Source organism: Emydura macquarii, unplaced genomic scaffold, assembly GCF_026122565.2.
Source record: "Emydura macquarii macquarii isolate MOO-44397 ecotype Brisbane River unplaced genomic scaffold, CSIRO-AGI_Emac_v2 contig_2205, whole genome shotgun sequence".
Lineage (NCBI taxonomy): Eukaryota > Metazoa > Chordata > Testudines > Chelidae > Emydura > Emydura macquarii.
Window position 1 is genome coordinate 22,217,364 of NW_027132342.1, and position 24,419 is coordinate 22,241,782.

The 24,419-nt window shown below is 40.2% G+C and overlaps 2 protein-coding genes and 1 long non-coding RNA gene across 3 annotated transcripts in view; 1 reads left to right on the forward strand and 2 right to left on the reverse strand.

Annotated features, from left to right (window-relative positions):
- CNOT4 (CCR4-NOT transcription complex subunit 4) overlaps positions 1 to 13,956 on the reverse strand; it is a 139,709-nt gene extending 125,753 nt beyond the window's left edge. Inside the window, exon 1 of the mRNA XM_067559707.1 lies at positions 13,941 to 13,956. The gene's annotated coding sequence lies outside the window, so the exon portion shown is untranslated. The remainder of the gene's footprint in view (positions 1 to 13,940) is intronic.
- A 5,142-nt stretch (positions 13,957 to 19,098) lies between these two features.
- Positions 19,099 to 20,709, reverse strand: LOC137160518 (uncharacterized). The gene is made up of 3 exons (XR_010921901.1): positions 20,642 to 20,709; positions 19,319 to 19,376; positions 19,099 to 19,171 (listed from the first exon to the last, which is right to left on the reverse strand). It is a non-coding gene; the product is annotated as an uncharacterized lncRNA (long non-coding RNA).
- A 254-nt stretch (positions 20,710 to 20,963) lies between these two features.
- The window catches only part of NUP205 (nucleoporin 205), an 86,525-nt gene continuing 83,069 nt past the window's right edge, over positions 20,964 to 24,419 (forward strand). Inside the window, exon 1 of the mRNA XM_067559714.1 lies at positions 20,964 to 20,991. Within this exon, the coding sequence (XP_067415815.1) occupies positions 20,964 to 20,991 (28 nt within the window). The remainder of the gene's footprint in view (positions 20,992 to 24,419) is intronic.

Below are 24,419 nucleotides of genomic sequence, written 5' to 3' on the forward strand. Positions count from 1 at the left end.
TAATTAATATAGTCTAAAAAGCCAGATAATTCGGGGCAGGCGGGAGGAAGGAGGGAATTGTGTTTGGATACAGTGCATTTTATCTGGAAAAAGTTAAAGTTATTCCAAAAATCTTTGCCAGTTAGACAAGGCCTAAGCAGAATATTGGTTATTGATTTTTATGAGTAATCAGCTTTTTAAAAGAGTGTAACATACACTATAAGAAGAAAGCATTGTGTATTATTTTGTTAAGTACATTATTATTATAGTCAAAGAAATTATTTTTTCCCTTCCATTGCCCCTTTCTGGCATTCAACAGCATTTAATACTTCCTCCAGATTGCCAATTTAGTAGCTGTGTTGTAAAAATGCTTCAGATGTAAGGGATCTACTGAGACTAAATAAAAAGTGCATGACTTGGGAAAATGCAATACTTTGCCCAGTGTATTGATTCCTTTGACACTGTGGAAATATAACACTTAGTTAAAGGAGAATTTCCATTAACCCTAAGTATCAAGGCTTATGTCATCCATGGGCCAGGTATGACACAATCATACATGTAAAGAAGGTCTGACATTGCATTCACTAACGGTCAGTGGTGCATGTACACACTAGCAAATACATCATTCCACACAAGCTCCAGCTGTAATTTGCTGTTTTCCAGGCCTAATCTTCCCTTTGTTAGAGAAATGTTAGCTAACTGATTTATGCTTTATAAAACCTGATGTTTGAGTGACAGCCTGACATTAGACAGACTGAATAGGTAAAATAATAAATTAAATAGAAAGCCAACGTGTTTGTTAATCAGGAATATAAGGGTGTTCCTACAGAGTTGGAAGAAACCTATTACAATGACAAATTAGAGAGCCTAGGAATAATAAGATCAGTCTTGCATATAGACAGAGCCTTAATCAAAACTCCACAGCATACAAATTTGATTGTTGTACAAAAGGACCGGGGCTTTATATTCTGATACAGAACATGTCCTCGTTTTTACAGCCTGTGTTTGACATGTTGACAGACTGAAGGTTATGCTATGTGCTGTTTTCCGCTCTGTTCTCTTGCTACATTTTAAGGTCCCTTGAGTGCCATTTGGCATTACAGGGGCAGATTGAGTGCCACTGAAGGTGTTGGTAGGGCATATATTCAGAGGGGAACAGATGCCAGCCTGGTACATAACCACCAGGGATTTAAAAGTGCCTGCTTTGCCTTTTTATTTTAGGGGAGGGTTTCAAAATGTGTTAAACAAGGAATCTAATGGAATATGTGTTTTTTCTCTACAGAAGTTTAAAATATTTGTTATGTTATGTGATAAATAATAGAACAGTGCTACAGGATCAGTTGTAAGTTTGAAACGTTGAATAGATCTAATTAATATAACTCTAATTTGGATAAAAAAATTGACAAAAAACCCTCAGTTCCTAGCCTTAAATAGCCAATTTTAAAGTCAACCAGTGGAGGCTGTGTTTTACTAGAGTTTATAAAATGTTTTTTATTTGCATGCTGCATTTTGATTGTGGCAGTAGATCATATCTTATGAACAAAAATGGAATTACTTGTGGAAAGTTTCTATACAGTTCTAATAAATAAACTAAATAAAAGTTTCAGCTGTAAATAAGACCCATTTTCACAATAGCGCCACTAAAGTTGAAGTTCTCATCAGCTCTTCCATGATACTGTGTCGCACTTTTCTGAGGTGTTTATAACTGGTTTGTGTGATGCTGACAGACCAGGTGCCAGCTCATGTCAAGGTCCCTAGGCCTCAACTGAACACTGACCAATATGTAGCTGGAAACCAGTCTGGTTCACCTGTGTGTTAGTATTGTTAAAATAGATGTTAAGTTTATAAGAATGTGTTTAGGCTTTATAAAATGCTTGTAAGTTGCTGCTTGCATTAATCTCATTTATAATATCTGTATCCCATGTTATAAGGTAATATTTAAATGTTTGCTCTGTAACTGTAAAAGTATTTACTCTAAAACTGTAAACCACCAGTCAGGAGAGAAGCATTACCAAGTGTGAAATATTAATTTGCCAGAGGAGGTGTTATCTCCTGCCCAACAAAACAAGACCCATAAACACCAGACAAATCATTGTGGAACATCAGAGGACAACAGACTTTGTTGACTACTCCCCTCCCCCCCCAACTCTCCTCCTGCACCCACGAAGAAGAGAGGTATATGTGAACTTGTCCCATCAGCTTGAACTCTGGGAAAAGGAAATAAAAAGATGTGACAAGAAAAAACTATCTTTATGCTGCTTGGACTCTGAGGGGCATGGATTACTAAGTATAGACAAAAGATCCCCAGTGCTTGTCCTGTGTTAGCCATAAAGGACATATAGAGCTTGCTTATAAGAAACTTCGACCACCTTTTGGAACCTAGGACTGAAGCTCATTTGTGTGTTTGTAGTTACCTATTTCTTTTTCTTAGTTAATAAATCTTTAAATAATTGATTATGGGATTAGCTACACGTATTGTGTTTGGTGTGAGAGCTAAGGTGGTGTTGCCCTGGGGTGAGTGACTGCTCCTATAGGACTGGGAGCAAGCGGAATATTGTTGTGTTTTTCAGTGTATGGGACCATATATCACAAAGGCAAGTTTGCCTGAGTGGCAAGGTAGACTGGACTACCCAAAGGGACTGTCTGTGACTCCCTGTTAAGGTTGTTATAATGCTTAAGGAGTTCACACAATGCTTGGTTGGTGAAATCTAAGTATGGAACTCACAACTAGTTTGGGATTTGTGCCTTGGTTTGTAGTAGTCTGCCCTGCAGGTGGTACTGTCACTCTTGAGCCACTCTAACCAGCTTGACAGCTTGCACAAACTCACTTTGGGCCACACCTAGGAAATGTAGTGTACAACAGGGTGTTTTTGCAATAAGTTTCTATTCTGAGATTCTTTTCAATTATACAAATGCCCTCATAATTAGTAAATGAATGTAACATATTTGCTATAATATCTATAGGCCAAAATTTTTCAATGTAGATGCCTAATTGATGCATATTAATCCATCTTTTAGGCACCTAATTTTTTTTAAAAAATTTTAAATGTGCTTATCATCTGCAGCTTCTAGTGATATCAGTGAGAACTCAGCACCTCTGAAAGTTATTCCATTTATACAAGTTCCCTACCCCTGCATTTATGTGCTGAACTTTAGACACCCACATCAGAAATTTTTTTCTGTAATGTCTAAGTACTAGGATACAAACAACCTGTAATCTACAAAACTATTCATAGTTCAGCAGGCTTAATTTTGTGTGTTCAGATACATTTTAGAAAGACATCCAGTTAAAAAGATTACATTGAGCAGAATGGTAGGCAATTAAAAAACATGCTGAGATAATTAAGTATTAAGAGTTTACAATACAGCAAGATACACAAGGTGATGTGTGCCAGCAGGTTCTGTTACAGGGTGAGTGAACAGCTCTGGTCTCCTTCAGAGAAAACCAATTCATGTGAGATCCTGGCAGTCAGTTCCTCCCCCATGGAAAGAAGACGATCAATAAAATCATAGGGGAAAGCTGTTAATGAAGCTGTCCCACTCAGGTAACAGATGGATTGCAATGAGAGATCACTGGGACTCTGCTCCTTCTGCAGCAATCAGGACTGTGGAAGAAGATGGACTGCTGGTGGTCTGTTTTTCCACTTGCACGCTCTGGAGTTAGGAGTCTACTGACCAGTCTTTCTTTCTTCATGGGCATACCTTTCCTCACTATGGGTCTGATTCAAAGCCATGAAAATCATTGGAAAGAGCCTCAGGCCCTGTGTTGTTAGGATGAAAGGTGTGTTCTTTACTATGAGTTAGCTAACTCATAGTAACATGAGATAAAATCCTAGTGAAGGAAGCAAGGCTGGTTAGTAGATTCCTGATCTCCAAACAGTGCAAGTGAAGAAGCAGGCCACCAGCAGCTCACCTTCAGTAGCAGGGAGCATGGGTTATGCCTCAATCTGCTAACACGTGAAAACTACAAATTGAGTTGCGTTCCCTAGGATTTATCTTGAGGTCATTACCATGTGGTGAGAAAATGCCTTTTTTTTTTTTTTTTTTTTTTTTTTTAAACTAATGGAGACATTCCCTCATTAGTTTCCTTGGCTTTCCCATTCACCGTTTTATTAGGTTTTCAGATACTATTGCATCAGGAGCAGCATAAAAACCTTATGTAGATTGCTGCATGGACCTTTTTATTTTCACAAAAGGTGGAATACCATCACACAGGACAGTTCTTGATGAGTCATAATATATAAATAGAACCATTGAGGGGTCAGCAATGCTCTGTTGTACTACTGCACAACAGAGAAATAGAAGGTTTAATTCAGGATTTATTGTGCATGGATTTAAAATTGATGTAAGTGAAGACAATAAAAAAGGTTATATTATGGGTAATTTCTCTAGGAAAGCTCATTTGTAATACTGTATCTAGTTTGAGTAGGAACTTTCAATTTGGATGACTGAAGCACAAAGAGAAGATGTAACTGGCCCAAGCAGGGGTACCTTTGGGTTACTGGAGCTTTATTTTCCACTGATATATCTTGAATTGACATTTACCATTCTGATTTGGTAGCATTTACACCCTCTTTTCAAAGGTGTAACTGACTCCACCAGCTGCAACGTAGTGACAAATCCAATGGCGAAAAACTGTGGTGACACAAAGTTAAGGTTGTGTGGTGGTAGGTTGTCCCTTTTGCAGAACACTGAGTTGAGCAAAACTCAAACTTCTGAAAACCAGGAAATGCGGAGTTAAGTTCGTCCATATAAATTTAACACTGCCCTCTTTCAACAATGCCACAGTAATACACAACTTTATACTGCCAACCCCACAGTTGCTGAAATGTATAAACTCCTTTTATAAACCACTCCCTCTCATCCACTTAACACTATTAAAGGACAAAAAAAAAAAAAAAAAAAAAGTTCATGCTGTCATAGTTGAGGTCAACTGCATGTGTATTTCTCAGTGATTCAACAAGGGCACCGCTTTCAGGCTTCCAGCTCCCCAGCCCCTGCCTCTCTTGGGTGAAAACACACACCTCTTTCTGACCATGGCATTCGTGGGCTGGAGAGTTTCCTGCCTTCACTGTGTCATTCCCATCACAGACAGGTTGCCCTAGGACACCTAGTTGCTTTCTCTCCAGACAGATAACAGTGCTACAGATAAAAATTGGCACACAGTTTTCTAAGCAAGCCTACTTTATTGTTAAGGTACAAAGTATTACAGAGAAAACATTAAAAAAATAATAAAAGAACCTACACACATGCTAATAAGCTTACCAGAGTTCATCCCAACTCTCACATGGGCGCTGGCAAGTGCAATCTTTTAATATCTTACCTTAGGGGAATCCTAGTGGTCACAAGCTCAGAGCTTCAGCTCAAAACAAGCACCCTCATAACATGTTCAATTTCCTTTTCATACAGTTCAGGTATCTTTGAACTGGAGTTTCCAGAAGTAGGTAGTTTGTAGACAAAGGGTGTCTTTCCCTAGGGCGTAACTTCAAAAGGCTGCCTTTGGAGAGGGAGAATCTGCATTCCCCTCACCTCAAGGTATTTCCTAAGGAAATCCACTTAACCCATATTGTTCCAAATAGTCCTTTGAACTTCCTCATACCTTCCAGAGATTACACTGATCTTGTCTTCTGCTAAAGAAGTTCTATACAACCTCACAATAGTACATAAACATTTCCATTGGTTAAACAATGAACTCCACAGGTGTTAACCCTAATTCGTAAGGTTTAATGTCAATCGGTAAAGTTTATCTCAACTCCACAAGGTTTATTCAGGCTATTATAGGACATTGTCAATCTGTGACTCACGTCACCCTCCTTCTATTCCCCTGGTGCTGGCAGCAGCCAGTGGGAATGATTTGAATACACCCCAGGTTCAGTCAGCATGTGTTGTGTACTTACACTAGATGGTGAAGGCAGTAGTTGTATCTTTACCCAGCAGGCTCATTTGTGATATGAGAATGTGTGTGGATTACTTTGAGGTGTGACAAAACTGTAATTATGATCTAGAAGGTTTATGTTTTGCCACCAAAACACCCCTTGTGGCAGGGCTTGTGAAGGAGGGCTAAGAAGACAGCTTGAGACTGTCTTGCTCAGTGCTCGCACCAGGGGAATTCTCCCCTAGCTGATCCAGGGCCTTTAGAACCTTTTTATACCACGCCAGCCCTTTTACCTGCCACCACAGGGCTGAAGCTGGTCTGAGGATTTTTCCCACAGCACCTAAAGTGAACTGTTAATGCTCCATAAAGGGTCAAAGGCAGGGTATTTTTAAGCAGGAGATTTTACTAACAGAATTAAAGCTTTAAGACTTAAAACTGAAAAAAAGCTGTCAAGAGAAAGTACTATGTTTCCTGGTCACTGATTGACAGAGACATTAATAGAATTGAGGTTCAAAAGAAGAATGTTGCCCCTGTTAAAAATCACAGGCCAGATCAACAGCAGCTATTGAAATAAAAGCACTAAAAGTGAGCCATGACTATTTTACTGGGAGATAAATAGGAGCTATAGAGGGCTAATGGCTGAAGTGCAGTGGGCTGGAGGTAAAGCTTAATGTGACACATAAGAGCACTGATAAGAGCCTAAACTTTTATCTCCTGGCTCCAGCAACCTGACATGGCTTAAGGTTACAAAAAAGATGAGTACCCCTGTTAAATGACAGAGGTCAGTATCCACTAACTCTAATAGCAACTGTTATAGAAGTTACCACAGATGTATTCTTTAACATGGTGTTTCATGGGGAGGCAGGTGAATGTGAATCAGGAGCGTTACCATTGGAGAAGGTGTGTTATTCTAGAGAACTGGTTCTCAAACTTGTTTGGGGGGGGGGGGGGGGTGTTTTTTTGGTGCTATACAGAATGAAATGTTAGAAAACCAAATAGTGGGGGATTGGGTTTTTGGGAGGATCCTTCTGTTATAAGGTTGTTCATGGAATGAAAACCTTGGAAAAGCTCCAGAATAGAGCTCAGAGCATTGTAAACAAAGCACTGTAACCCAGATAAAGGCATATTGAAGTCTTGTTACAAAGAAGTCTCAGCCCTCTTTGTTCCTCCAGTGTGGCTGCTGGTTTTGAGTGGGGATAATACAAGCCTCATCCTCAGTATCGTACAATGAATGAGTAACTCAAGATTCTCCCAGTTCCTACTCCACCCTGACCTTTAGACTGAACAGCCTTGCTGTACATTAAATAATGCTGAAACTAACAAAAAAGCTATGAAATTATGTAATTAATGAGGTGATGAAGTCATCTAGGGATGAAACACAGTGACATGTACTGAGTGCAAGAAGAGTCACATCAGGGAAGTATTGATTGTGTTCTGTAAAGAGAACAAAAGATTTATCATCTTATATCTATTGAAGTCATATTCACGAGCTGCAGCTACCACAATATTAAAAGACAACTGGCGTGATGTCTCCATGCAGACAGGCCACAATTTAAGTGAGTCACTATTTGATGTGAGTTTTCTTACCTCTGAAACTTGCTTCTCAAGCTAGTGTTTTAGACACAAATTTGTATCTATTGTTTTCTTCAATGAAAGGTAGCAAGATAGCCTCCCAAGTAAGTTTCATCCTCCTTTATGCTTCCCCTCAGTTTTACTCTCAATGATTAATTATTTATTTGGGTTGCAGAAGAGCCTAGAAGTCCCAGTCAGTGAGTGGCAATCCATTGTGCTTGTCACTTTACAGACATACATTTGTGATTAATTTTTTAATTTTATTTGAGAAAAAAAATACAAAGTGGTAAATGACTTGCACTTTGAATATGGTAACAAGTACCAAACATTTCATGGGATAACCAATAAAATTATAGCAATCATGCAACATTACAATTTAACAAAACCAGGCAATGCAAAAATCAGACAATATTACACAGACAGAACATATTAGGATAGGGGTAATAAAAAAAATGAAAAAAAGGCATGCAAATAGCAAAAAAAAAAAAAAAAAAAAAAAAAAAGGGAAGGAGGAACTGGTGGGGGATTGGGAAGAGGTAGGGAAAAAGCAGAGAGGTCAGGTGGAATGGAAGACTGGTATTATTTGAGCCATCACAGCATTCATTAGCTAAATGTGCCAAGAAACAGGGTCCAAATTTCTTCAAATTAATATAATTGCTATCTATGTCAATGAGCTATTCTTTCTTTCACTGCTAATTCAGGCATATAAATTGAACACTGAGAATTTCATCTAGTTTAATGACTGGTGCTCATTTTATTTTAGAGTTCAGTTTAGTCATCAATTGTTTTTCAGCCCAGATTTTGAAGGCAGAGATTTAGCTTCCCTGGACCAGCCTGATTTAGGATAGGAAAGTTCTCTAGTAGTAAGGAAGGTCACAACCATGTATTTTGACCCCCTAAGTAATATTGTTCAGAGGAGATATGAGTTACAAATGCACAGCAGCTCAGAAACCTGAACTTAAGAAAAATGTTTTTCCCTACTCCACTAATAAGCAGTTTAGCAACTGAGTGAGCATGAACCATAAACTTCAGCTTTCATCACCCAAGTACACCATATAGTTGTCTTCTGTCGTAGGAAGCTCAGGGCCCTCCTAAATAATGACTTGAGTGCAAAATTCTTTGAGGCAGTTTATTTCAAGCCGCTCGGAGAAGTGTCAGTCACCCTAAGGCTCCTGAGGACTTCTGCCTTACAGACTCACATCATTAAGTTTTATACAGTATTCAGACAAAGAGAACAAAGAAAAAGATGATGTATTGCAGTACATTTCCATTAGCTCAACCTTTTCTACACTAAGATATACTAAGAAATTCCTCCATATTGCTAATTGGACAGGGCCCCTGATTCCCATAACAACTATCTTTTGAAGCTAGCTAGCAATGGCCTATCATCTACTGACAGCTGCAAAAACCTGCAACATCTGCAAAATGTACCTGTTTCAAGGCTGAGAAAGCTACTAAAAATCCAAGATGGAATCTTTAGCATACAAGATGGAGTCTTAAAAGCTTAATACAAAATAGAATATATAACTAGGTATAAAAGTAGAATACAAAAAAAAGTAAAGTATATAAAACTGTTCCTTCCACACTTCCCAACATCCAAGGTGTCCTCATTAGGAATTATTGAGTCTGTAGTCTCAACAATTGCCCCATTGTAGCTGAGATTGTGTGAAAAGATGAGAAGCAGACACACGTGACAAGGAAAGAAGGAAATGTGACAGATGTGTGGTTTGCAATTCAATGCTTTGTTAACTGGAGTATGTAGTGCTGTTAACTGAAGTCAGACAGTGGAGCAGACTCCGTCAACGAATAGAGTTGTCTCATCAGTGACTGGATTCAGTGCTTGTGTGCCCTTCAAATTACTGCTGCCAAGGCATGAACAAAGACCTTTGTGGCCCATAGACAGCCTCAGGGGAACCAAATGGAGTCTCCCTGTAGCCAAGACAGTTGGTGCTAACCATCTGAGCAGAAAGCTGCTCCTTCCATTTACAGTTTCCAACCCTCATACTGCTTCTGCTGCCTGTTCAAACAAGGCTTTGGTTCAAATTTCCAACTGGAATAAGAATACAGGTAGACCACCAAAGAAACTCACACCTTGCAAAATAATGAATGATGTAGCAATATAATTTGTGAAGTATTTAAAATGTGGCTTTCCCTAAAATGTGATTGAGATGGTATTGTGGGGTTCATATTCATTGAGTCACCTATTCCCATCGCAAATGTGCTTAGTTTTCAAGCATTAGATTGCCAGCTCTGCCAATTTAGCATGGGCTCTGACTATCAAAATGGGTTTTTTCTTCATCTCGTTTCATCACCAGTAATAGAGATCATGTAGATTACCTTGTGACCACAGATGATTTTGCATCCCATTACCCTCTGATTATGCCCTCAATGACACCTGTGTAATCCCATTACCTTTATGTGGGTTCACATGCATTTCACCAAATTCATAATCTGGAGACTCTAGGATTGCATAAGTGTAACTGAGGGCATGATTTAGTCTGCAGGGGCTATTTAATGGATGCAAAATGACATGCAAGATGGAAAGAACCCAATTCAACTGTCCTAACCAAGACTGAGTTTGTGGGGCTGTCAGTTAGCAAAAAACTGCTACAGTCTGCAAATTAGATATGGAAATTACTGAATGCAATGAATACCAATAAAGCAGTTGACGTGCTGACACTGATATTTATTATACTAAACATAGATTCTAAGGCCAGAAGGAACCATTGTCATACTCTAGTCTGACCTCCATAGAGGCCAGAGAACTTCCCAAATAATTCGTGGAGCATCTCTTTTAGAGAAACATACAATCTTGATTTAAAAATGGTCAGCGATGGAGAATCCCAAATGACTGTTGGTAAATAGTTCTAATGGTTAATTACTCTCACCATTAAAAATCTACACCTTATTTCCATCCTGAATTTATCTCTTTAATTTACAACCATTGGATTGTGTTTACCTTTCTCTGCTAGATTGAACAATTCATTATTAAATATTTGTTCCCATGTAGATACTTATAGACTAATAAAATCATCCCTTAACCTTCTCTTTAAGCTAAATAGATTGAGCTCCTTGAGTCTATTATAAAGTATGTTTTCTAATCCTTTAATCATTCTCATGGCTCTTCTCTGAACCCTCTCCAATTTATCAACATCCTTTTTGAATTGTGAGCACCAGAACTGGACACAGTATTCCAGCAGCAGTCGCACCAGTGCCAAATACAGAGATAAAATAACCACTTTACTCCTATTCAAGATTCCCCTGTTTATGCATCCCAGGATCACAGCTCTTTTGGCTGCACCATCACATGGGGATCTTATGTTCAACTGTTTATGCCCCACAACCCCCATATCTTTTTAAGAGCCACTGCTTCCTAGGATAGAGTCCCCCATCCTGTAAGTAGGGCCTACATTATTTCTAGATGTGTACATGTACATTTAGCCACATTAAAATGCAATATTGTTTGCTTATGCCCAGTTTACCAAACCATCCAGATTTCTCTGAATCAGTGACCTATCCTCTTCATTATTTATCATTATTTATTTTTGTGTCATCTGCAAGCTTTCAGTGATGATTTTGTTTTCTTCCAGGTCATTAATGAAAATGCTAAATTGCGTAGAACTGAAACTCGATCCTTGCACACCTAGTCAATGACAAGTCCCCATGTACAATCACAGTTTGACTGTGTCCATTTAATGTGTACCATGTTAGTATTATGTTGTTCTAGTTTTTTAACCAAATTGTCATGTGGTACCAAGGCAAACACCTTGCAGAAATTTAAGTATATTTATGTCAACACTATTACTTGATATCTGTTTTTAATGAGATTAAAAGTTTGGTTGATAAAGGTTAGTTTGCTAGGATATATTTTTCATAAACTCATGTTGATTTGAATTAATTATATTGCCCTCCTTTAGTTCTTTATTCATCAAGTCTCATATCAGCTGCTCCATTATCTTGCCCAGGATCTGGGTCAGGCTAGCAGATCTATAATTATTATAATGTAGATATCCTTCTTAATAAGTATACTTAATAGCTACAGAAAAACAAGGAAATGGGAATGTAAGGATCGGCTCAGTTTGAACTCTTTTCTTTAAAGAGCGTGAATTATTCATCGAGCCTGTAGAAGAAATCAATTAGTTCTCCATTTATAAAAGTTTCTACTCTCTGCTTCCAATTTTAGTTCCAAGAGGATTGTGGCATTATTTGATACAGGGATATTTGTGGTTTAACATTTAACATGTGGTTTAACATTATAAAAATTCTTATAGAGAATTCTTTCCTTCTGCAACACTCAAACCAACTTTAGAATGCAGATCAAGTGGACAAAACAAAAGCACTTCCCACTGCTTGCAATGCACTACTCTTTTCAAATCACTTCACCAGTTTCAAGTCTCTGCACAATTCTCACTTGTCTACATTTACTCTCCTTTTTCTACTTCACCTCACTCCTGTACTCCCTTATCCTCTCCTCCTCCTATTCTTGGTCCTGTAACATCTTCAAAGTTGACCCCGCTGCCTGGTGAATTCCCCCATTTTCCTTGTGCCAAGCTTCCTCCTATTCCCACTTCAAATCCACTTGAACACTACTTTCCTCCTTTAAACTCTTTTCAGATGGGTCCATACATATGCCTACTTATATTTGAGAAAGACAAGGTGGGTGAGGTAAAATCTTTTATTGGACCTATTTTGGTTGGACAGTAAAAGTTTTTGAGCTACACAGAGCTCTTTTTCACATCTGGGGAAGGAAATAAAGAGTGTTAAATATAAGTTGGAACACATTGTAGGAGGAATCACACCATAAGGGGCTCATTCATCTGCATATCCACTAATGTTATATATGCCCCTCTGCCATGTACATTGGCCAAACTGGACTATCACTACACACAAGGATAACTGGACACAAATCAGACATAAAAAATAATAACATCCATAAACCAGTGGGAGAACACTTTAATTCCCCAGTGCATTCTGTCTCTGACCTGAAAGTTGCTGTACTTCTCCAAAAAAACTCCAAAAACAGACTTAAAAGAGAAACTGCTGAATTAGAAATGATCTGCAAACTTGACACATTCAAACTGGGTTTAAACAGAGACTTGGAATGGCTCTCTCACTACGGAAGGTAAATTACTTTGCTCACACATTCTCACCTCCTACTCAATGTTCGTCATTAGGTCTTAAGTACCGGACTCCACCTCCCCATTGTTCTCAATGCACCTGGATACCTATAAGATACCTCTGTGTTACCTATTTTCTATATTACTGCATCTGAAGAGGAGAGCTAAGTCTCTTGAAAGCTTATGTCTACAAATATTAAATTTGTTAGTCTTTAAAGTGCCACAGAACTCTCATTGTCTTAGTTGAGAGATTGTTATGCATAGGGTATTTGAAGTGGGCAATTAAAGATCAGGCATTGGGATGCGTTACAAATAGTTGTAATGAGCCATAAAACTAGTGTCCATGGTTTTTGGTGTATAGCAGAGTTATGAATGTAAGTTTTCAAGCTTGTCTTTTGAAGGTGTTGTGCAGGTTTCTTTTGAGGACGAGTATTGAAAATCAGATAGGGACTGGTCATTCTGTGAAAAGTGTTCACCCATGAAGTGTTTGTCTTTTTATCATTTTTCTGTGTGAGTTTGAGAGCATAGTGATTGTCTGGTTCCAGCCACATAGTTGTTGGGATATTTGATGCACTGGATGAGGTATATCATATGTTGTGACATGCACGTGTAGGACCCGGGACCCATGAATCTTGAAAGGTGTGTTGTGGTGGGTATTGATCATTGTAGCTGGTTGAAGGCCAGAAGAGGAGGTTTCAGGATGTGGTCCCCATCTAGGATGGGTTGTAATTGTTTGATAATATCTCGTATGGGTTTCAATGTGGGTCAGCCAAGAACCAATGCTTGAGGGACCCTACTGGAAGCATACCCTTTTGATGACAATTCCCCATTTATAGCTACAGTTTGAGACCTATCACTTAGCCAGTTTTTAATCCATTTAGTGTGCCATGTTAATATTATATTGTTCTAATTTTAATCAAAATGTTGTGTGGTACAAAAGTCTAAGTATATTATGTCAACACTGTTACCTTTATCAACTAAACTTGTAATCTCATCAAAAAAGATATCAAGCTACTTTTCCATAAACCCATGTTGATTTGCATTTATTACATTAGCCTCCTTTAATTCTTTATTAATAAAGTCCCATATCAGACTCGAAAGGATTGGGGTCTACCTTATAGCACCCTCTTCCAGCTGGGCCCAGGCATGTTCCAGCTGCTCCTGCTCCCTCCCAGAGGAAATTCTGCCTGGGGCCTTCTCACAGACTCCAGGGAGGGTAGTTTCCAGCCAGACTAATTGCTGTGGATTTTATTTCAAGTCTTCTTAAAAAAAAGAAAATAAAACACAGGACTAAAGCTTCAAAGCCTCTCCCTTCAGAGTCTGTAGAGATTAAGTTCCTTATCCAAGTCTATCTCTCACCCCATGAGTTTATCAACCCAAAAGTTCCTGGTTCTCACCTCAGAGTCTTTGTGATACTAGCACTTTCCTTTCTGTCCATCTGTTTCTTGAAGCCATTCCTTCCAGCAGTTGCACCAGCCTCTGACAGGTATTGCAGCTCCCTTTCCATTTTCTCCTCTTCCTTTTATGAGGATCAACCAAATAAGTTTGAAGATTTTTTCTCAGTTGCAGCAGGTGGGCTAATTAGCCAACCAGCCAGATGCAGGCCTTTGATCCAGGGGAATGGTATCCCTTATACCTTCACTCAGATGCTCAATTATCTTGCCTAGGATTAATGTCAGGTTAATAGGCCTATAATTACCTGGGTCATCCCATTTACTTGTACCTTGACCTCCTGCTTCATTCTCCCTTTTGTCTGTTTCACCCACCTATTACCTCTTGTGACATACTAAGATTGGAAACTCCTTGGAGCATGGACTGTCTTCTTATTTACATATATACAGTGCCTAGCACAACGGGACCTGGAGGATCTAGGCACAACTACAATACAAATTACTAATAGTAATATGGAACTCCACATTGCCATTTTTAAAGTAACTTTTTATGGTAAAATCCCAGTTTGGGTGGTAACAATGAGATATTAACTATGTTTTCTTTCATCAGTTACCGGCTGATAAATTGTCACAATCATCAGATTATTATTGCAACCTAGACCCACCCCATTTCCTTTTCAAAGCTAAAATCAGAAGTTATTTCTGAAGGGGGAGCAAAACCTATTCTTAACCCCATTCCAGGGAGCAAAGATTAAAAAGATTGACAGACCAGTAGGCCACCCAGAAGGAATTATTTAACTAAAAATCCATTTCCCACACAAAAATCAAGATGCATCATCTGACCAATAATAGTAATTTCATTTGACCCCTCTAGCATAAATGATGATCAGAGAGATCCAGTCTTTGAGAATAAAAGATTATTGATATTATTTATCAAGCAAATAAATAATTATTTGAAAGATATTATTAGTATAATAATTGCTAATTGTTGTAACCATGGTAAGAGGGTCAACAGATGTCACTGTTCACTCCCACACCGATTCTGAGGCAGGTATTTAGGAAATGCTGAGATCTTTCAGCCCATTTTCTGTCTTGGAGTAGGCAGAGACCATGTCCTTACATAGTTGAAAGAAATCATGCTAGCAACAACCTAGCATGGGTTTCCCTGACTAGGAAATATCTAATATAGGAAGCCAGACAGAGAGAAGTTGGTTTTTGAAAACCTAAATAGCTAAAGGTCTTGTCTAAACTAGGAATCAGAGGTGTGATTAACACCTTCTAAAATCCTAGTAATCACATAGCAATTGTAATTGCTAAACTGATAAATTGAAGTCTAATCTCCTCCCTAGGCTACGGCACAGGTAATGTCATCACTGCAAAAAAGATGTATTTTTTCATCTACACTAGAAAATTAGGTAGGCACAAGCATAACTATGTTGGTTGGAGTGTGAAAAATCCACCCCCTGAATGGTATAATTAAGCTGATCCAACTCCCTGTGTAGACAGCACTAGGTTGATAGAAGAATTCTTCTGTCAGCCTAGCTACTGCCTCTCAAAGAGGTAGATTACATACACCGATGGGAGAATCCTTCCCATTGGCATAGGTTGTGTATACACTGAAGTGCTACAGTGGCACAGCTGCAGTGTTTTAAGTGTAGACAAGCCTTAACTCATATTAAATCCTCCTAGAGATAAGGCAATGTAGTGTTTACCTTATTGTAGCACTATACCTCCCTCTGAGATAGTTACATTGAGATAAAAAGTACCTGTCACTTGCCTCCACTAAGATTTTACATTGAGACAGCTGATGTATAAAACACAGCTTTTTTTCAGTGAAGACATAGCCACAGTCAGCAAACATGGTTTCAGATATGTTAGCCTGCAGCTTAACAAGTGGTAAAAGGGCTTTTCATGTAACCGAGTTAACACAATTGAAAAATATACCCTTTTTTAGGTCTAGACAGGGCCACAAACTCTATCAGCATAACCACCCAATTGTTCAGCAGTCCAGACCTACTGTGAAATATATCAGTTTTTTACAGATGAGTAAACTGAGACTTGGTCTACACCTAAAAGTTATGTCGACACACCCCTGAGTGCCATAGATATGCCAACCTAATCACCAGTGTAGATGCAGCTATGGCGATGGAAGAAATTCATGTCAGCTTAGTTACAGTTGTTCAAAGAGGTGGCATTCCTACAGAGGCAGAAAAACCCCTTCTGTCTTCTACACATCGGGATTATGCTGGCACAGCTACACCAATGTTGCTTTGCTGATATGTAGAGTAGACACATCTGAGACACAGTGTAAGAGCTGGGACAGGACTAAGAAATTCTTCTGTTCTTATCAGTAGTCAACACTGCATCCCTTTCAATATTTCAATATTTGGGATGCACAAGCTCATTTAACAAATTAAAGAATGTACTGTACTTACATAAAGGAACATCTCTTTTACAAGGCATCTTTGCCTATTACAGTGCAGAAATGGAGTGACAATTAAAAGGCAACTCATCAAGCTGCAGGTGAAAACAAGGACACTATAGGTTTAGCTTAGGAAAGAAGTGATGGTAAATCGATAAAGATACTAAAATATCCCCATTGTTATATATGTGTGGGTTAGTGGGCAACCATGATGTCTATGTATATTATTATTTATTTGTATTATAGTAGGTAGCGCCTAGAATGCCAGTCAAAGATCAGGGTCCCCCTTTGCTAATAATTTTCATTATTAGGAATAATTATTTCTATTTACAGTATATAGCACCTTTCATATGATGATCTGATATATCACAACAAAATATGTAATACTCAGTAAAAGCCACAGACTGACTGTTTTCCTTGTTTTGTGTCTAAACTCTATCTGAGAATATCATTAAAACACATTGCGTCAAATCCATCTCTGGTCATACTCCATTGGCTAAACCATTGGGCCCCCCAAGCCAGCAGGATCAATGAGTCTTAGGTTATGTCTACACTATGGGGACTATGTTGGCATAGATAGGCCGGCATAACTTCCTAGTGTAAGTGAAGTCTACACTGACAGAAGGAATTTTGCTATTGGTGTAGGAGCACCACCTTCCCAAATGACTAGCTACATTGATAGGTGTATTCTTCCCTCACCATAGGTGCATCTACACTGGAGTTTTTGTTGGCATAACTATGTCAATCATGGTGTGTATTTTTTTCACAACCATAACATATGTAGCTATGATATAACTTGTAAGTGTAGTCCAAGACATATTCCACCTTTCTTTGATTCTGGATGAACAATGGGATCATAAATTACAAGATAACAAATAAAGTAGGAATAACCAAAGGATCATTGTCTAAGAGCTTGTCTACAACAAAAGTTGTACTAAGTTAACTATATTGGTATAGTTAAAGCAGTACAATCTCCCTAGTGTGGACTATATCAGTTTAGATAAAGCAGTATAATCTCCCTAGTTTGAACACTACAAAGGTGCTTCTACCAATATAACTTTTTCCCATATGTGAAAGGGAATAAACTATACTACTCTTAGGCACCATTGTACCAATATAACTGCATTCACCCTAAGAGGTATACTGATATAACTATTTTGGTAAAAAAATCACACCCACACACAAAGTTGAACTGGTATAAAAACTGTGTAGACTAGGCCAAAATGTATGCTCTTCCCACCAGATTCATTCACCCAAGGACCTCCTCCCCTAAGCATTTTTCATTGTATTTTGTTGTTATTGTTATATAGACTATTGGCAGAGCAAGTCGATGAACTATCTGGAAGTTTTAAATGTTAGATACGTGGGGGTTACACAGGATCTCCTCTTCCAATGGGATTTTTTTTTAAAATGCATGCAATCTGGAAACATCTTAATGCCAAAAGAAATGTTTCCTAATTTTGCTTTCTCCTTTATCTTTTTTCTTTCAGTTTCCATCCCCTCCCTTGCACCATTTTTTCCTTCCTGAGGTCAAACAATTTGAGTCTCCTGTTACCTCTGTCATTTCTTGACCTATGATTGACAAATGGCCGGGATCAGAATAAGGAAGAATTTAGGGAAATACAATTCCTTTCATTACAATAAACAAATTAGTTCAATGTAAGCAATGGTCAAAAGAAAAGATATCCCTTTCTCAAATATTTACCTTTCAAGCTCTGTGAGAGGAATTCTTTCTGGCAGGATGGGTTTTCCCTTTCTTGCTTTCTTTTTCTTTCTTTCCATTTCTCCTCTTTCTGCTTTGACTAATCTTCACTGTAATTCCCTTTCTTCTGGTTTTTCTCTTTTCCTCAGTTGTCTCTCCCTAATTCATCCTGACTCTTTAATGTCTCTGCTTTCTCTGTATTGTCTCTTCTCATCTCTTTCCTCTCCTATCCTGTTGTCTTTCTCCCTTCATCAGTATTCACTGTCTGCTCTTCATGGATATAACTTGTAGGACATGGTTTTGCAACAAGAGAAACATAACTTTAATAAAATTCAAGTGTGAAAATTTTAGACTATAGGCCATTGACATGAATGTGTCTCCTGAAGGCATCTCATGTCTCTATGGGAATATGCTGTAGAAAAGTTAAAATCACTAAAGTGGATGATAGAGCTTTGCAGGAGATATTATTTCAAAGCAGCAGGGCAGTACGCAGTCTGCAGAGATGGGAGATTTGTCAGATATTAGTACACCTTCCTTAGCTCTAGATATGTGTCCAAGTATCTTTTGTGCACTTTCCTCTTCATTTCTTTCCTCAACTTTCTTTTGAGAACCTGATCTTGTCACAGTTTAAATGTTCCTTGCCCCATGTTGAATTCCACTGGGGTGGCTAGGTTTGGAAACCCTAATCCATAATCAAAGACTACAAGACATATGATTCAAATCCAATACACCTGCTTGTAGAATTGGTCAAAAACTTTAGGATTTTTTTATAATTAAAAATTGGTTTTATTTTTTGGTAAATTACTTTTTATTTCAGAACAAAGGCCATTTTTCATCAAAAATGCTTTTTGAAAATATTTGTTTCTTTCAAAATTTTCCATTTTTTAATGGACAATTGCAGAAATTGAAGATATTCAGTTTTTGAAAACTGAAAATGTGTTTATTGGTTTATGGTCTTTGGTTGAAAAATTGGGAAATTTTCTACTGTCTTGATGTGATAATGAAATGAATGCAATCACACACTTTGCTTAGGGCATATATTTCAGATATATTTTCCCACAGTGATGACTCTAAGGAGAGGGACATAATGGAAGGCACTTTCTTCATCAGGACCTGAAAAAGAAAGAGAGGAAAAAAATTGAGAGGGATAAAACTGATACATCTTATTTTCATTATGTAAGATGGGAGTTATGAAACATAAAATCTGATTATAGAGACAAGATGGGTGAATAAATATCTTTTACTTGACCAATTTCACACCTGAAGAAGAGCTCTGTGTAAGCTTGAAAGCTTATCTCTCTCATCAGCAGAAGTTGGTCTAAAAAAATATATATATATATATATATATATATATATATATATATATATATATTACCTCCCCCATATTGTCTCTCTAATATCTTGGGACCAACATGGTTACAACACTGCATGCATAGAATCTGATTGGCTCACATATGCATGCATAGGAATAAAAATGTGGTCGCTTTTGGAGGGGCACTTTCTATACCCCCTGGGGCCTGTGGAGCTGGCTCTTCCCCTCTCCTGCCATGGCCTGGGGGCTGGAGGAACTGTCATCTCCTGCCCTGGCTTGGGGGAAGAGGAGCTCACTTTCCCCACCCTGGCCCTGAAGAATTCTGTGCCCCCGCTGATTGGGGGGTTGGGGGGTGCCCTTGCGTGTCCCCCTTTGAGCATGCTCCTGTTGGCTCATAAAGATTCCAGTTGTGACTGTGATATTGTGAACACTTATACATGTGCCTATTTTTATTATTGTGAGTAATCCATTGAAAATGTTTTAATAAAAGTAGAAAACACATTAATACAAAGAAACCATTAATATGAAATATATAATAAGGAAATAAGCACATTATCACTTCCAAATGGCAAGTACTTCTCCTAGAAAGACTATAATTGCTATAGAACTCACTTCACAGACTATAATATAAACTATAATTGCACACTGTTAATATTTGTTTTTATTACAGGTGTGTCATTTTTGTAAACATGTTTCTGTTGGCTTCCAGTAGCCAAACTGAGAGTCAAGAGACATGAGTTCGGACATTGATTTATTATGTAATGTTGTGTAAATCACTCAACTTTCTTGTTGAGTTGTCTTACTTAGGAAAATGTTTTGAGATAATTGCATGAAAAGTGCAAACTTTTATTCTTACATTTATTAATTATTTATTAATATACTTCTCAGTTAAAAAAAACTTTTCTGAGAAAATTATAAATGGTCAAAAATGATGTAAAGTAGGAAAGGTTGGTCACTGCGATTACTGAAATCGGTTATATTAATATAACTTTTGGAAATTCTAGTTTTTTAAAGGAAATTGCGTATATATTTATGTTTTAAACAGGACAGTAAAATAACACTTTTTTCCCTCATTCTCACTTCAAGAGTGGGTGAGCAGAGTTTGTTCCTGCTGTGGTAATTTTTCACATGAATTTTTCTAGGTTGTGCTAACATAGTAGTGGGGGTCATTAGTAATGTGGTCTTGTAATGACCAAAATAAAGGTTACTTATCTATCTATCTAAGCTATCCTGTTTCACCCTAGGTAAAGAGTGTGGGACAGATGGGATACCTGGAAATTTTAGTTGAGTCGTTTGCATAGCTACACAATCCAGAAATGAACTACAATTCCCAGCATGCATTGCGCTCCTCCCATGAAGACCCCAACTTTCCAAAGGCAGCCATGCCTGTTTCAAAGAGACTCAATACCTGAGAGGAGTGTATAGTTTATAAATATATTAAGGACCTTCCCACTAAGGGTTTGTGGGAGCCGCGTCCCCTGTGGGCAGCGAGGAGAGCGATATTTCTAGGCAGGCAGCACCAAGGGCGCCCCCTAGGTCTTCCTGGGCCTCTCTCTGCGGCGGCCGCGCGCCGGGTGTTAGTTGACTTCCAAGATGGCGGCGCTGTTGGCGGTAAATTCAGGTAAAATGAGCCCGAGCGCGAGGCGGGTTATAGCGGGTCGCGCGGCCTCGTGCGAGAGGAACGCCCGGGAGCCGCGCTGGCCCCTCCCCCAGCCCTCGCGGGGCGAGGAGCCGCCTGAGCCGGGAGTGGAGGAGGCGGCGGCGGCGCGGTCTCCTGTCCCTGTCCCGCGAGGGGCCCTGGGCTCTGGCCCGGGCTCGACAGGGGAGCAGGAGGACCCGGTTATTTCTGCCCCCGCCCGCCTCCCAGAGCCTGGCCGCGTGCCTGGGTCCGGCGGCGGCTGCCGGGCGCCGTGTCTCCCGCTGGTAACGAACGGGCGCCAGCGGCCCTCCCCCGCCCCCGAAGCAGCCAAATGAATGCGCGCCTGGGGCTCCTTGTTCTTTGCCCTTTGGTTGCCGAGCCCCTAGGGGCGGGCGGTCCCCGCCTCCGCCCCCATCCCCGCAGTTCTCTTTGACCACCAGGGCTGGAAACGCACCTCTAGCATGGAAAAGAAAATCCTGAGTCTCACATGATCACAGGAGTCCAGGAGCTGGCGCTCTAAGAAAAACACCAAATGTGTCATGAGTCAACAAAACCTGTGACAACAGTTGGGCTGTGGCTGGGGAGCTGAGAGACCCTGTGGCCTGTCCTGCCGACCCATGGTGCCTTGTTTCCTTCTACTTCCCCAAGTCTGCTGAATGCATCTGACATTTCTTGGCTTGCCCTTGGATTGCAAACTGCTTGGTGCAGGGACTCTTTTTGTTCTTTTGCACAGTGCTTGGTGCAGTTGTGTTCTGGTTCAGGACTTAGGGCTCCGAGGCTCTACAGTAATACAAATAATAAATAATTAAATGATGAGAGTTGGTAGCCCAGATAATATGAGGAAGATAAGGTTTTGGGGGGCAGAACCCCCTGTTCCCTGGTTCCCTTGAGGGTGTTCATGCCTTGCCTAATGAGTGCTAGGAGTTTCCCTCCAGCTCCTGTATTACCAACATCTGACTTCTAATGTTTTAGGCCTGGTCTATACTTACGGGGAAACTTGGCGGCAGTCGGCGGGAGTTATGCAAGCTACGCAGAGTAGTTTGCGTAACTTAGGTCAACTTCCTAAATCGTCTTCTGTGCGCTGTCTCCACTGTGCTAAGCCGACAGGAAATGTGTACCCTTCGATGCAGCGCTACACTTTTTGGGGAGGTGGTTTTATTGAATCAACTTCCGGATCGATTGAGCAGGTCTTAACTTCCGCTCAAGCGATCTGGATCAATCAATCAATCTGATAGTGGCAAAGACATACCCTTAGAAACAGCCCCACTTGTAAATTGGAAATAGCTGAACCAGATTTAGGCCCCAATCATAGAAACACTTGAAGCCAGTGGGAATACTCCCATACTTAAAATGAAGCATATGCATGTTTTGAGGATCGAGGCTGTAGCATGTGGCTTATTCTCCATGAGGAAGAATCTTTGCTGTGGCTTGAAATAAGCCACTAAAATATCCATGAGATTATGGGAGAGGATGGTGGGGGTACAGCAGAATCCAGAGGCAGTCTTTGTAATTGAGTGCTGCATGCACATGAACACATGTGCACACACACACCTCCATTCTCAGTCCAGCTGGTGGGAAGGACAAGCTGTAATTCCCACCAGGGTACTGTTGTTGGACCCTGCTCACAGAATCCATGCTCAGCTAATAATAAATGGTGGAAATGTGCTCTGCCATTTCCTGTGTCTCATCTTCTAAATGCTGTAGAGTGGTTTTTTGTTCCTCTCCTCTTTTTTGAGTTCCCCAGTATCTTTCCCATTTTCACAAATGTCAGTGTCTTCCTCCAGCTATCACAGAGTGAAACTGACATGATTCAGCTCTATTTGCTGCTATTTCCAAGACAGTTTAGAAACAGTGAAATAGATCAGAATTGTCAGTTTCACTCTGCTACAACTTTCAGGGGCTGGCTAGAGTAACTTGCTAGTTGGACTTAAACTAAATTGATATAGGCCTAGTGTAAATTGACTTATGAACATGTATATAGAGATTACGTCGGTTTAACTAAAGCTATGTCTTCACTGCAAAAAAGTGTAACTATCTCAGGCCTTGTCTACATATAATTACACACGGCTCTCCTAGGGTTGGTGTCCTCACCAGAAGCACTTCCACTGTCCTGAGGGGCAGTGTGGGGAGCTGAGAGCCCCAACTCATGTGCTCTCAATGGGCTGCCCTCCACTCCCCGGTCCCAGCCGGGAGCCCGGGACAGCTGCACTGGGACTTTTCTCCTCCATGGTCCCATCCAAGAGTTGGCGGAAGCTGTTCCCTGCTCTCTGCCAGAATGGCAGCCATGTCAATTTCATGGCTCAGCCTGTGGGTGGGGAACAGGTGGAGAAACTCCCTGACTTCTGGCCCCCGCTTCCAGCCAGGACTGGAAACCAGCCGCTCTAGCTTCTTAGCAGTGAGAGCGGGGTGAGAAGTCCAGGCTGCTGCAAGCCAGGGCGGCTGGTTCATGATCCCAGCTGGGAGCAGGGTTAAAAGTCAGGGACCCTCTCCTCTGCTCCTCACCTGGGCAGCCATGTCAATTACATGGCTGAGCCCTGAAATTGACATGGCTGCTAGTGCCAGCTGGGACCGGGAACCAGCTGCTGGGACTTGCAGCAGCCCATGGCTTGCCCCATCCCGGCTTGCAGCCGGGAGCCAGGCTTGCAGCTGCCTGCAGCTTGCCCAGTCCCAGCTCAAAGCCGCCCATGGCTTGCCTGCTGCTAGCCGGGCTTGTAGCTGCCCGTGGCTTGCCCAGTCCTGGCTCACAGCTGGGAGCCGGGCTCCAGCTGCTAGCACTTGCAGCAGCCACCTCAACCCCTTCACAAATGTAAGGGGACGCAGTGTCTACATTGACACTGCATCGCCCTAGCTATGCCGGCAAAAGCCCTACACTTCTTGTCGAGGTGGTTTTATTTTGTCGAAAAAACTGAGCAGTTTTGTTGGTGGGGAGGCGATTGCAGTGTATACACCAGCACTGTTTTGCCAACAAAAGCTGACTTTTGTCGACAAAACTTTCTAGTGTAGACCAGGCCTCAGTGTAAACTCATGGTAGAGACAAGGCATGGCTACTTCATTCCTTGAATAGTTAGTCAAGGCAACCGCAGGTTGCCAATATAGAGTTGACCTCTACTAGTAACACTGAGTTTAAAAACTACCCATGCCTTGCTTCCAGCACAAGTTTACACTTGAGATAGTAATACGTTTTTGCAGTGAAAACAAAGACTAAACCAGTTTTAGTTAAAATACTTCAAATTTTGTGTGTAGACAAGGCCTTAGATTGAAAGCTCTTTGGGGCAGAGATAATCTTTGTGTTATATGTGTTGTGCGGTACCTAGCATAGTAGGCTCCTGATCCTTGATCTGGTGGTCTCTACGCATACTGCAATACAAATAATAATACAGTCGGAACTCTTGGTGTGGTTTGTTTTGGGA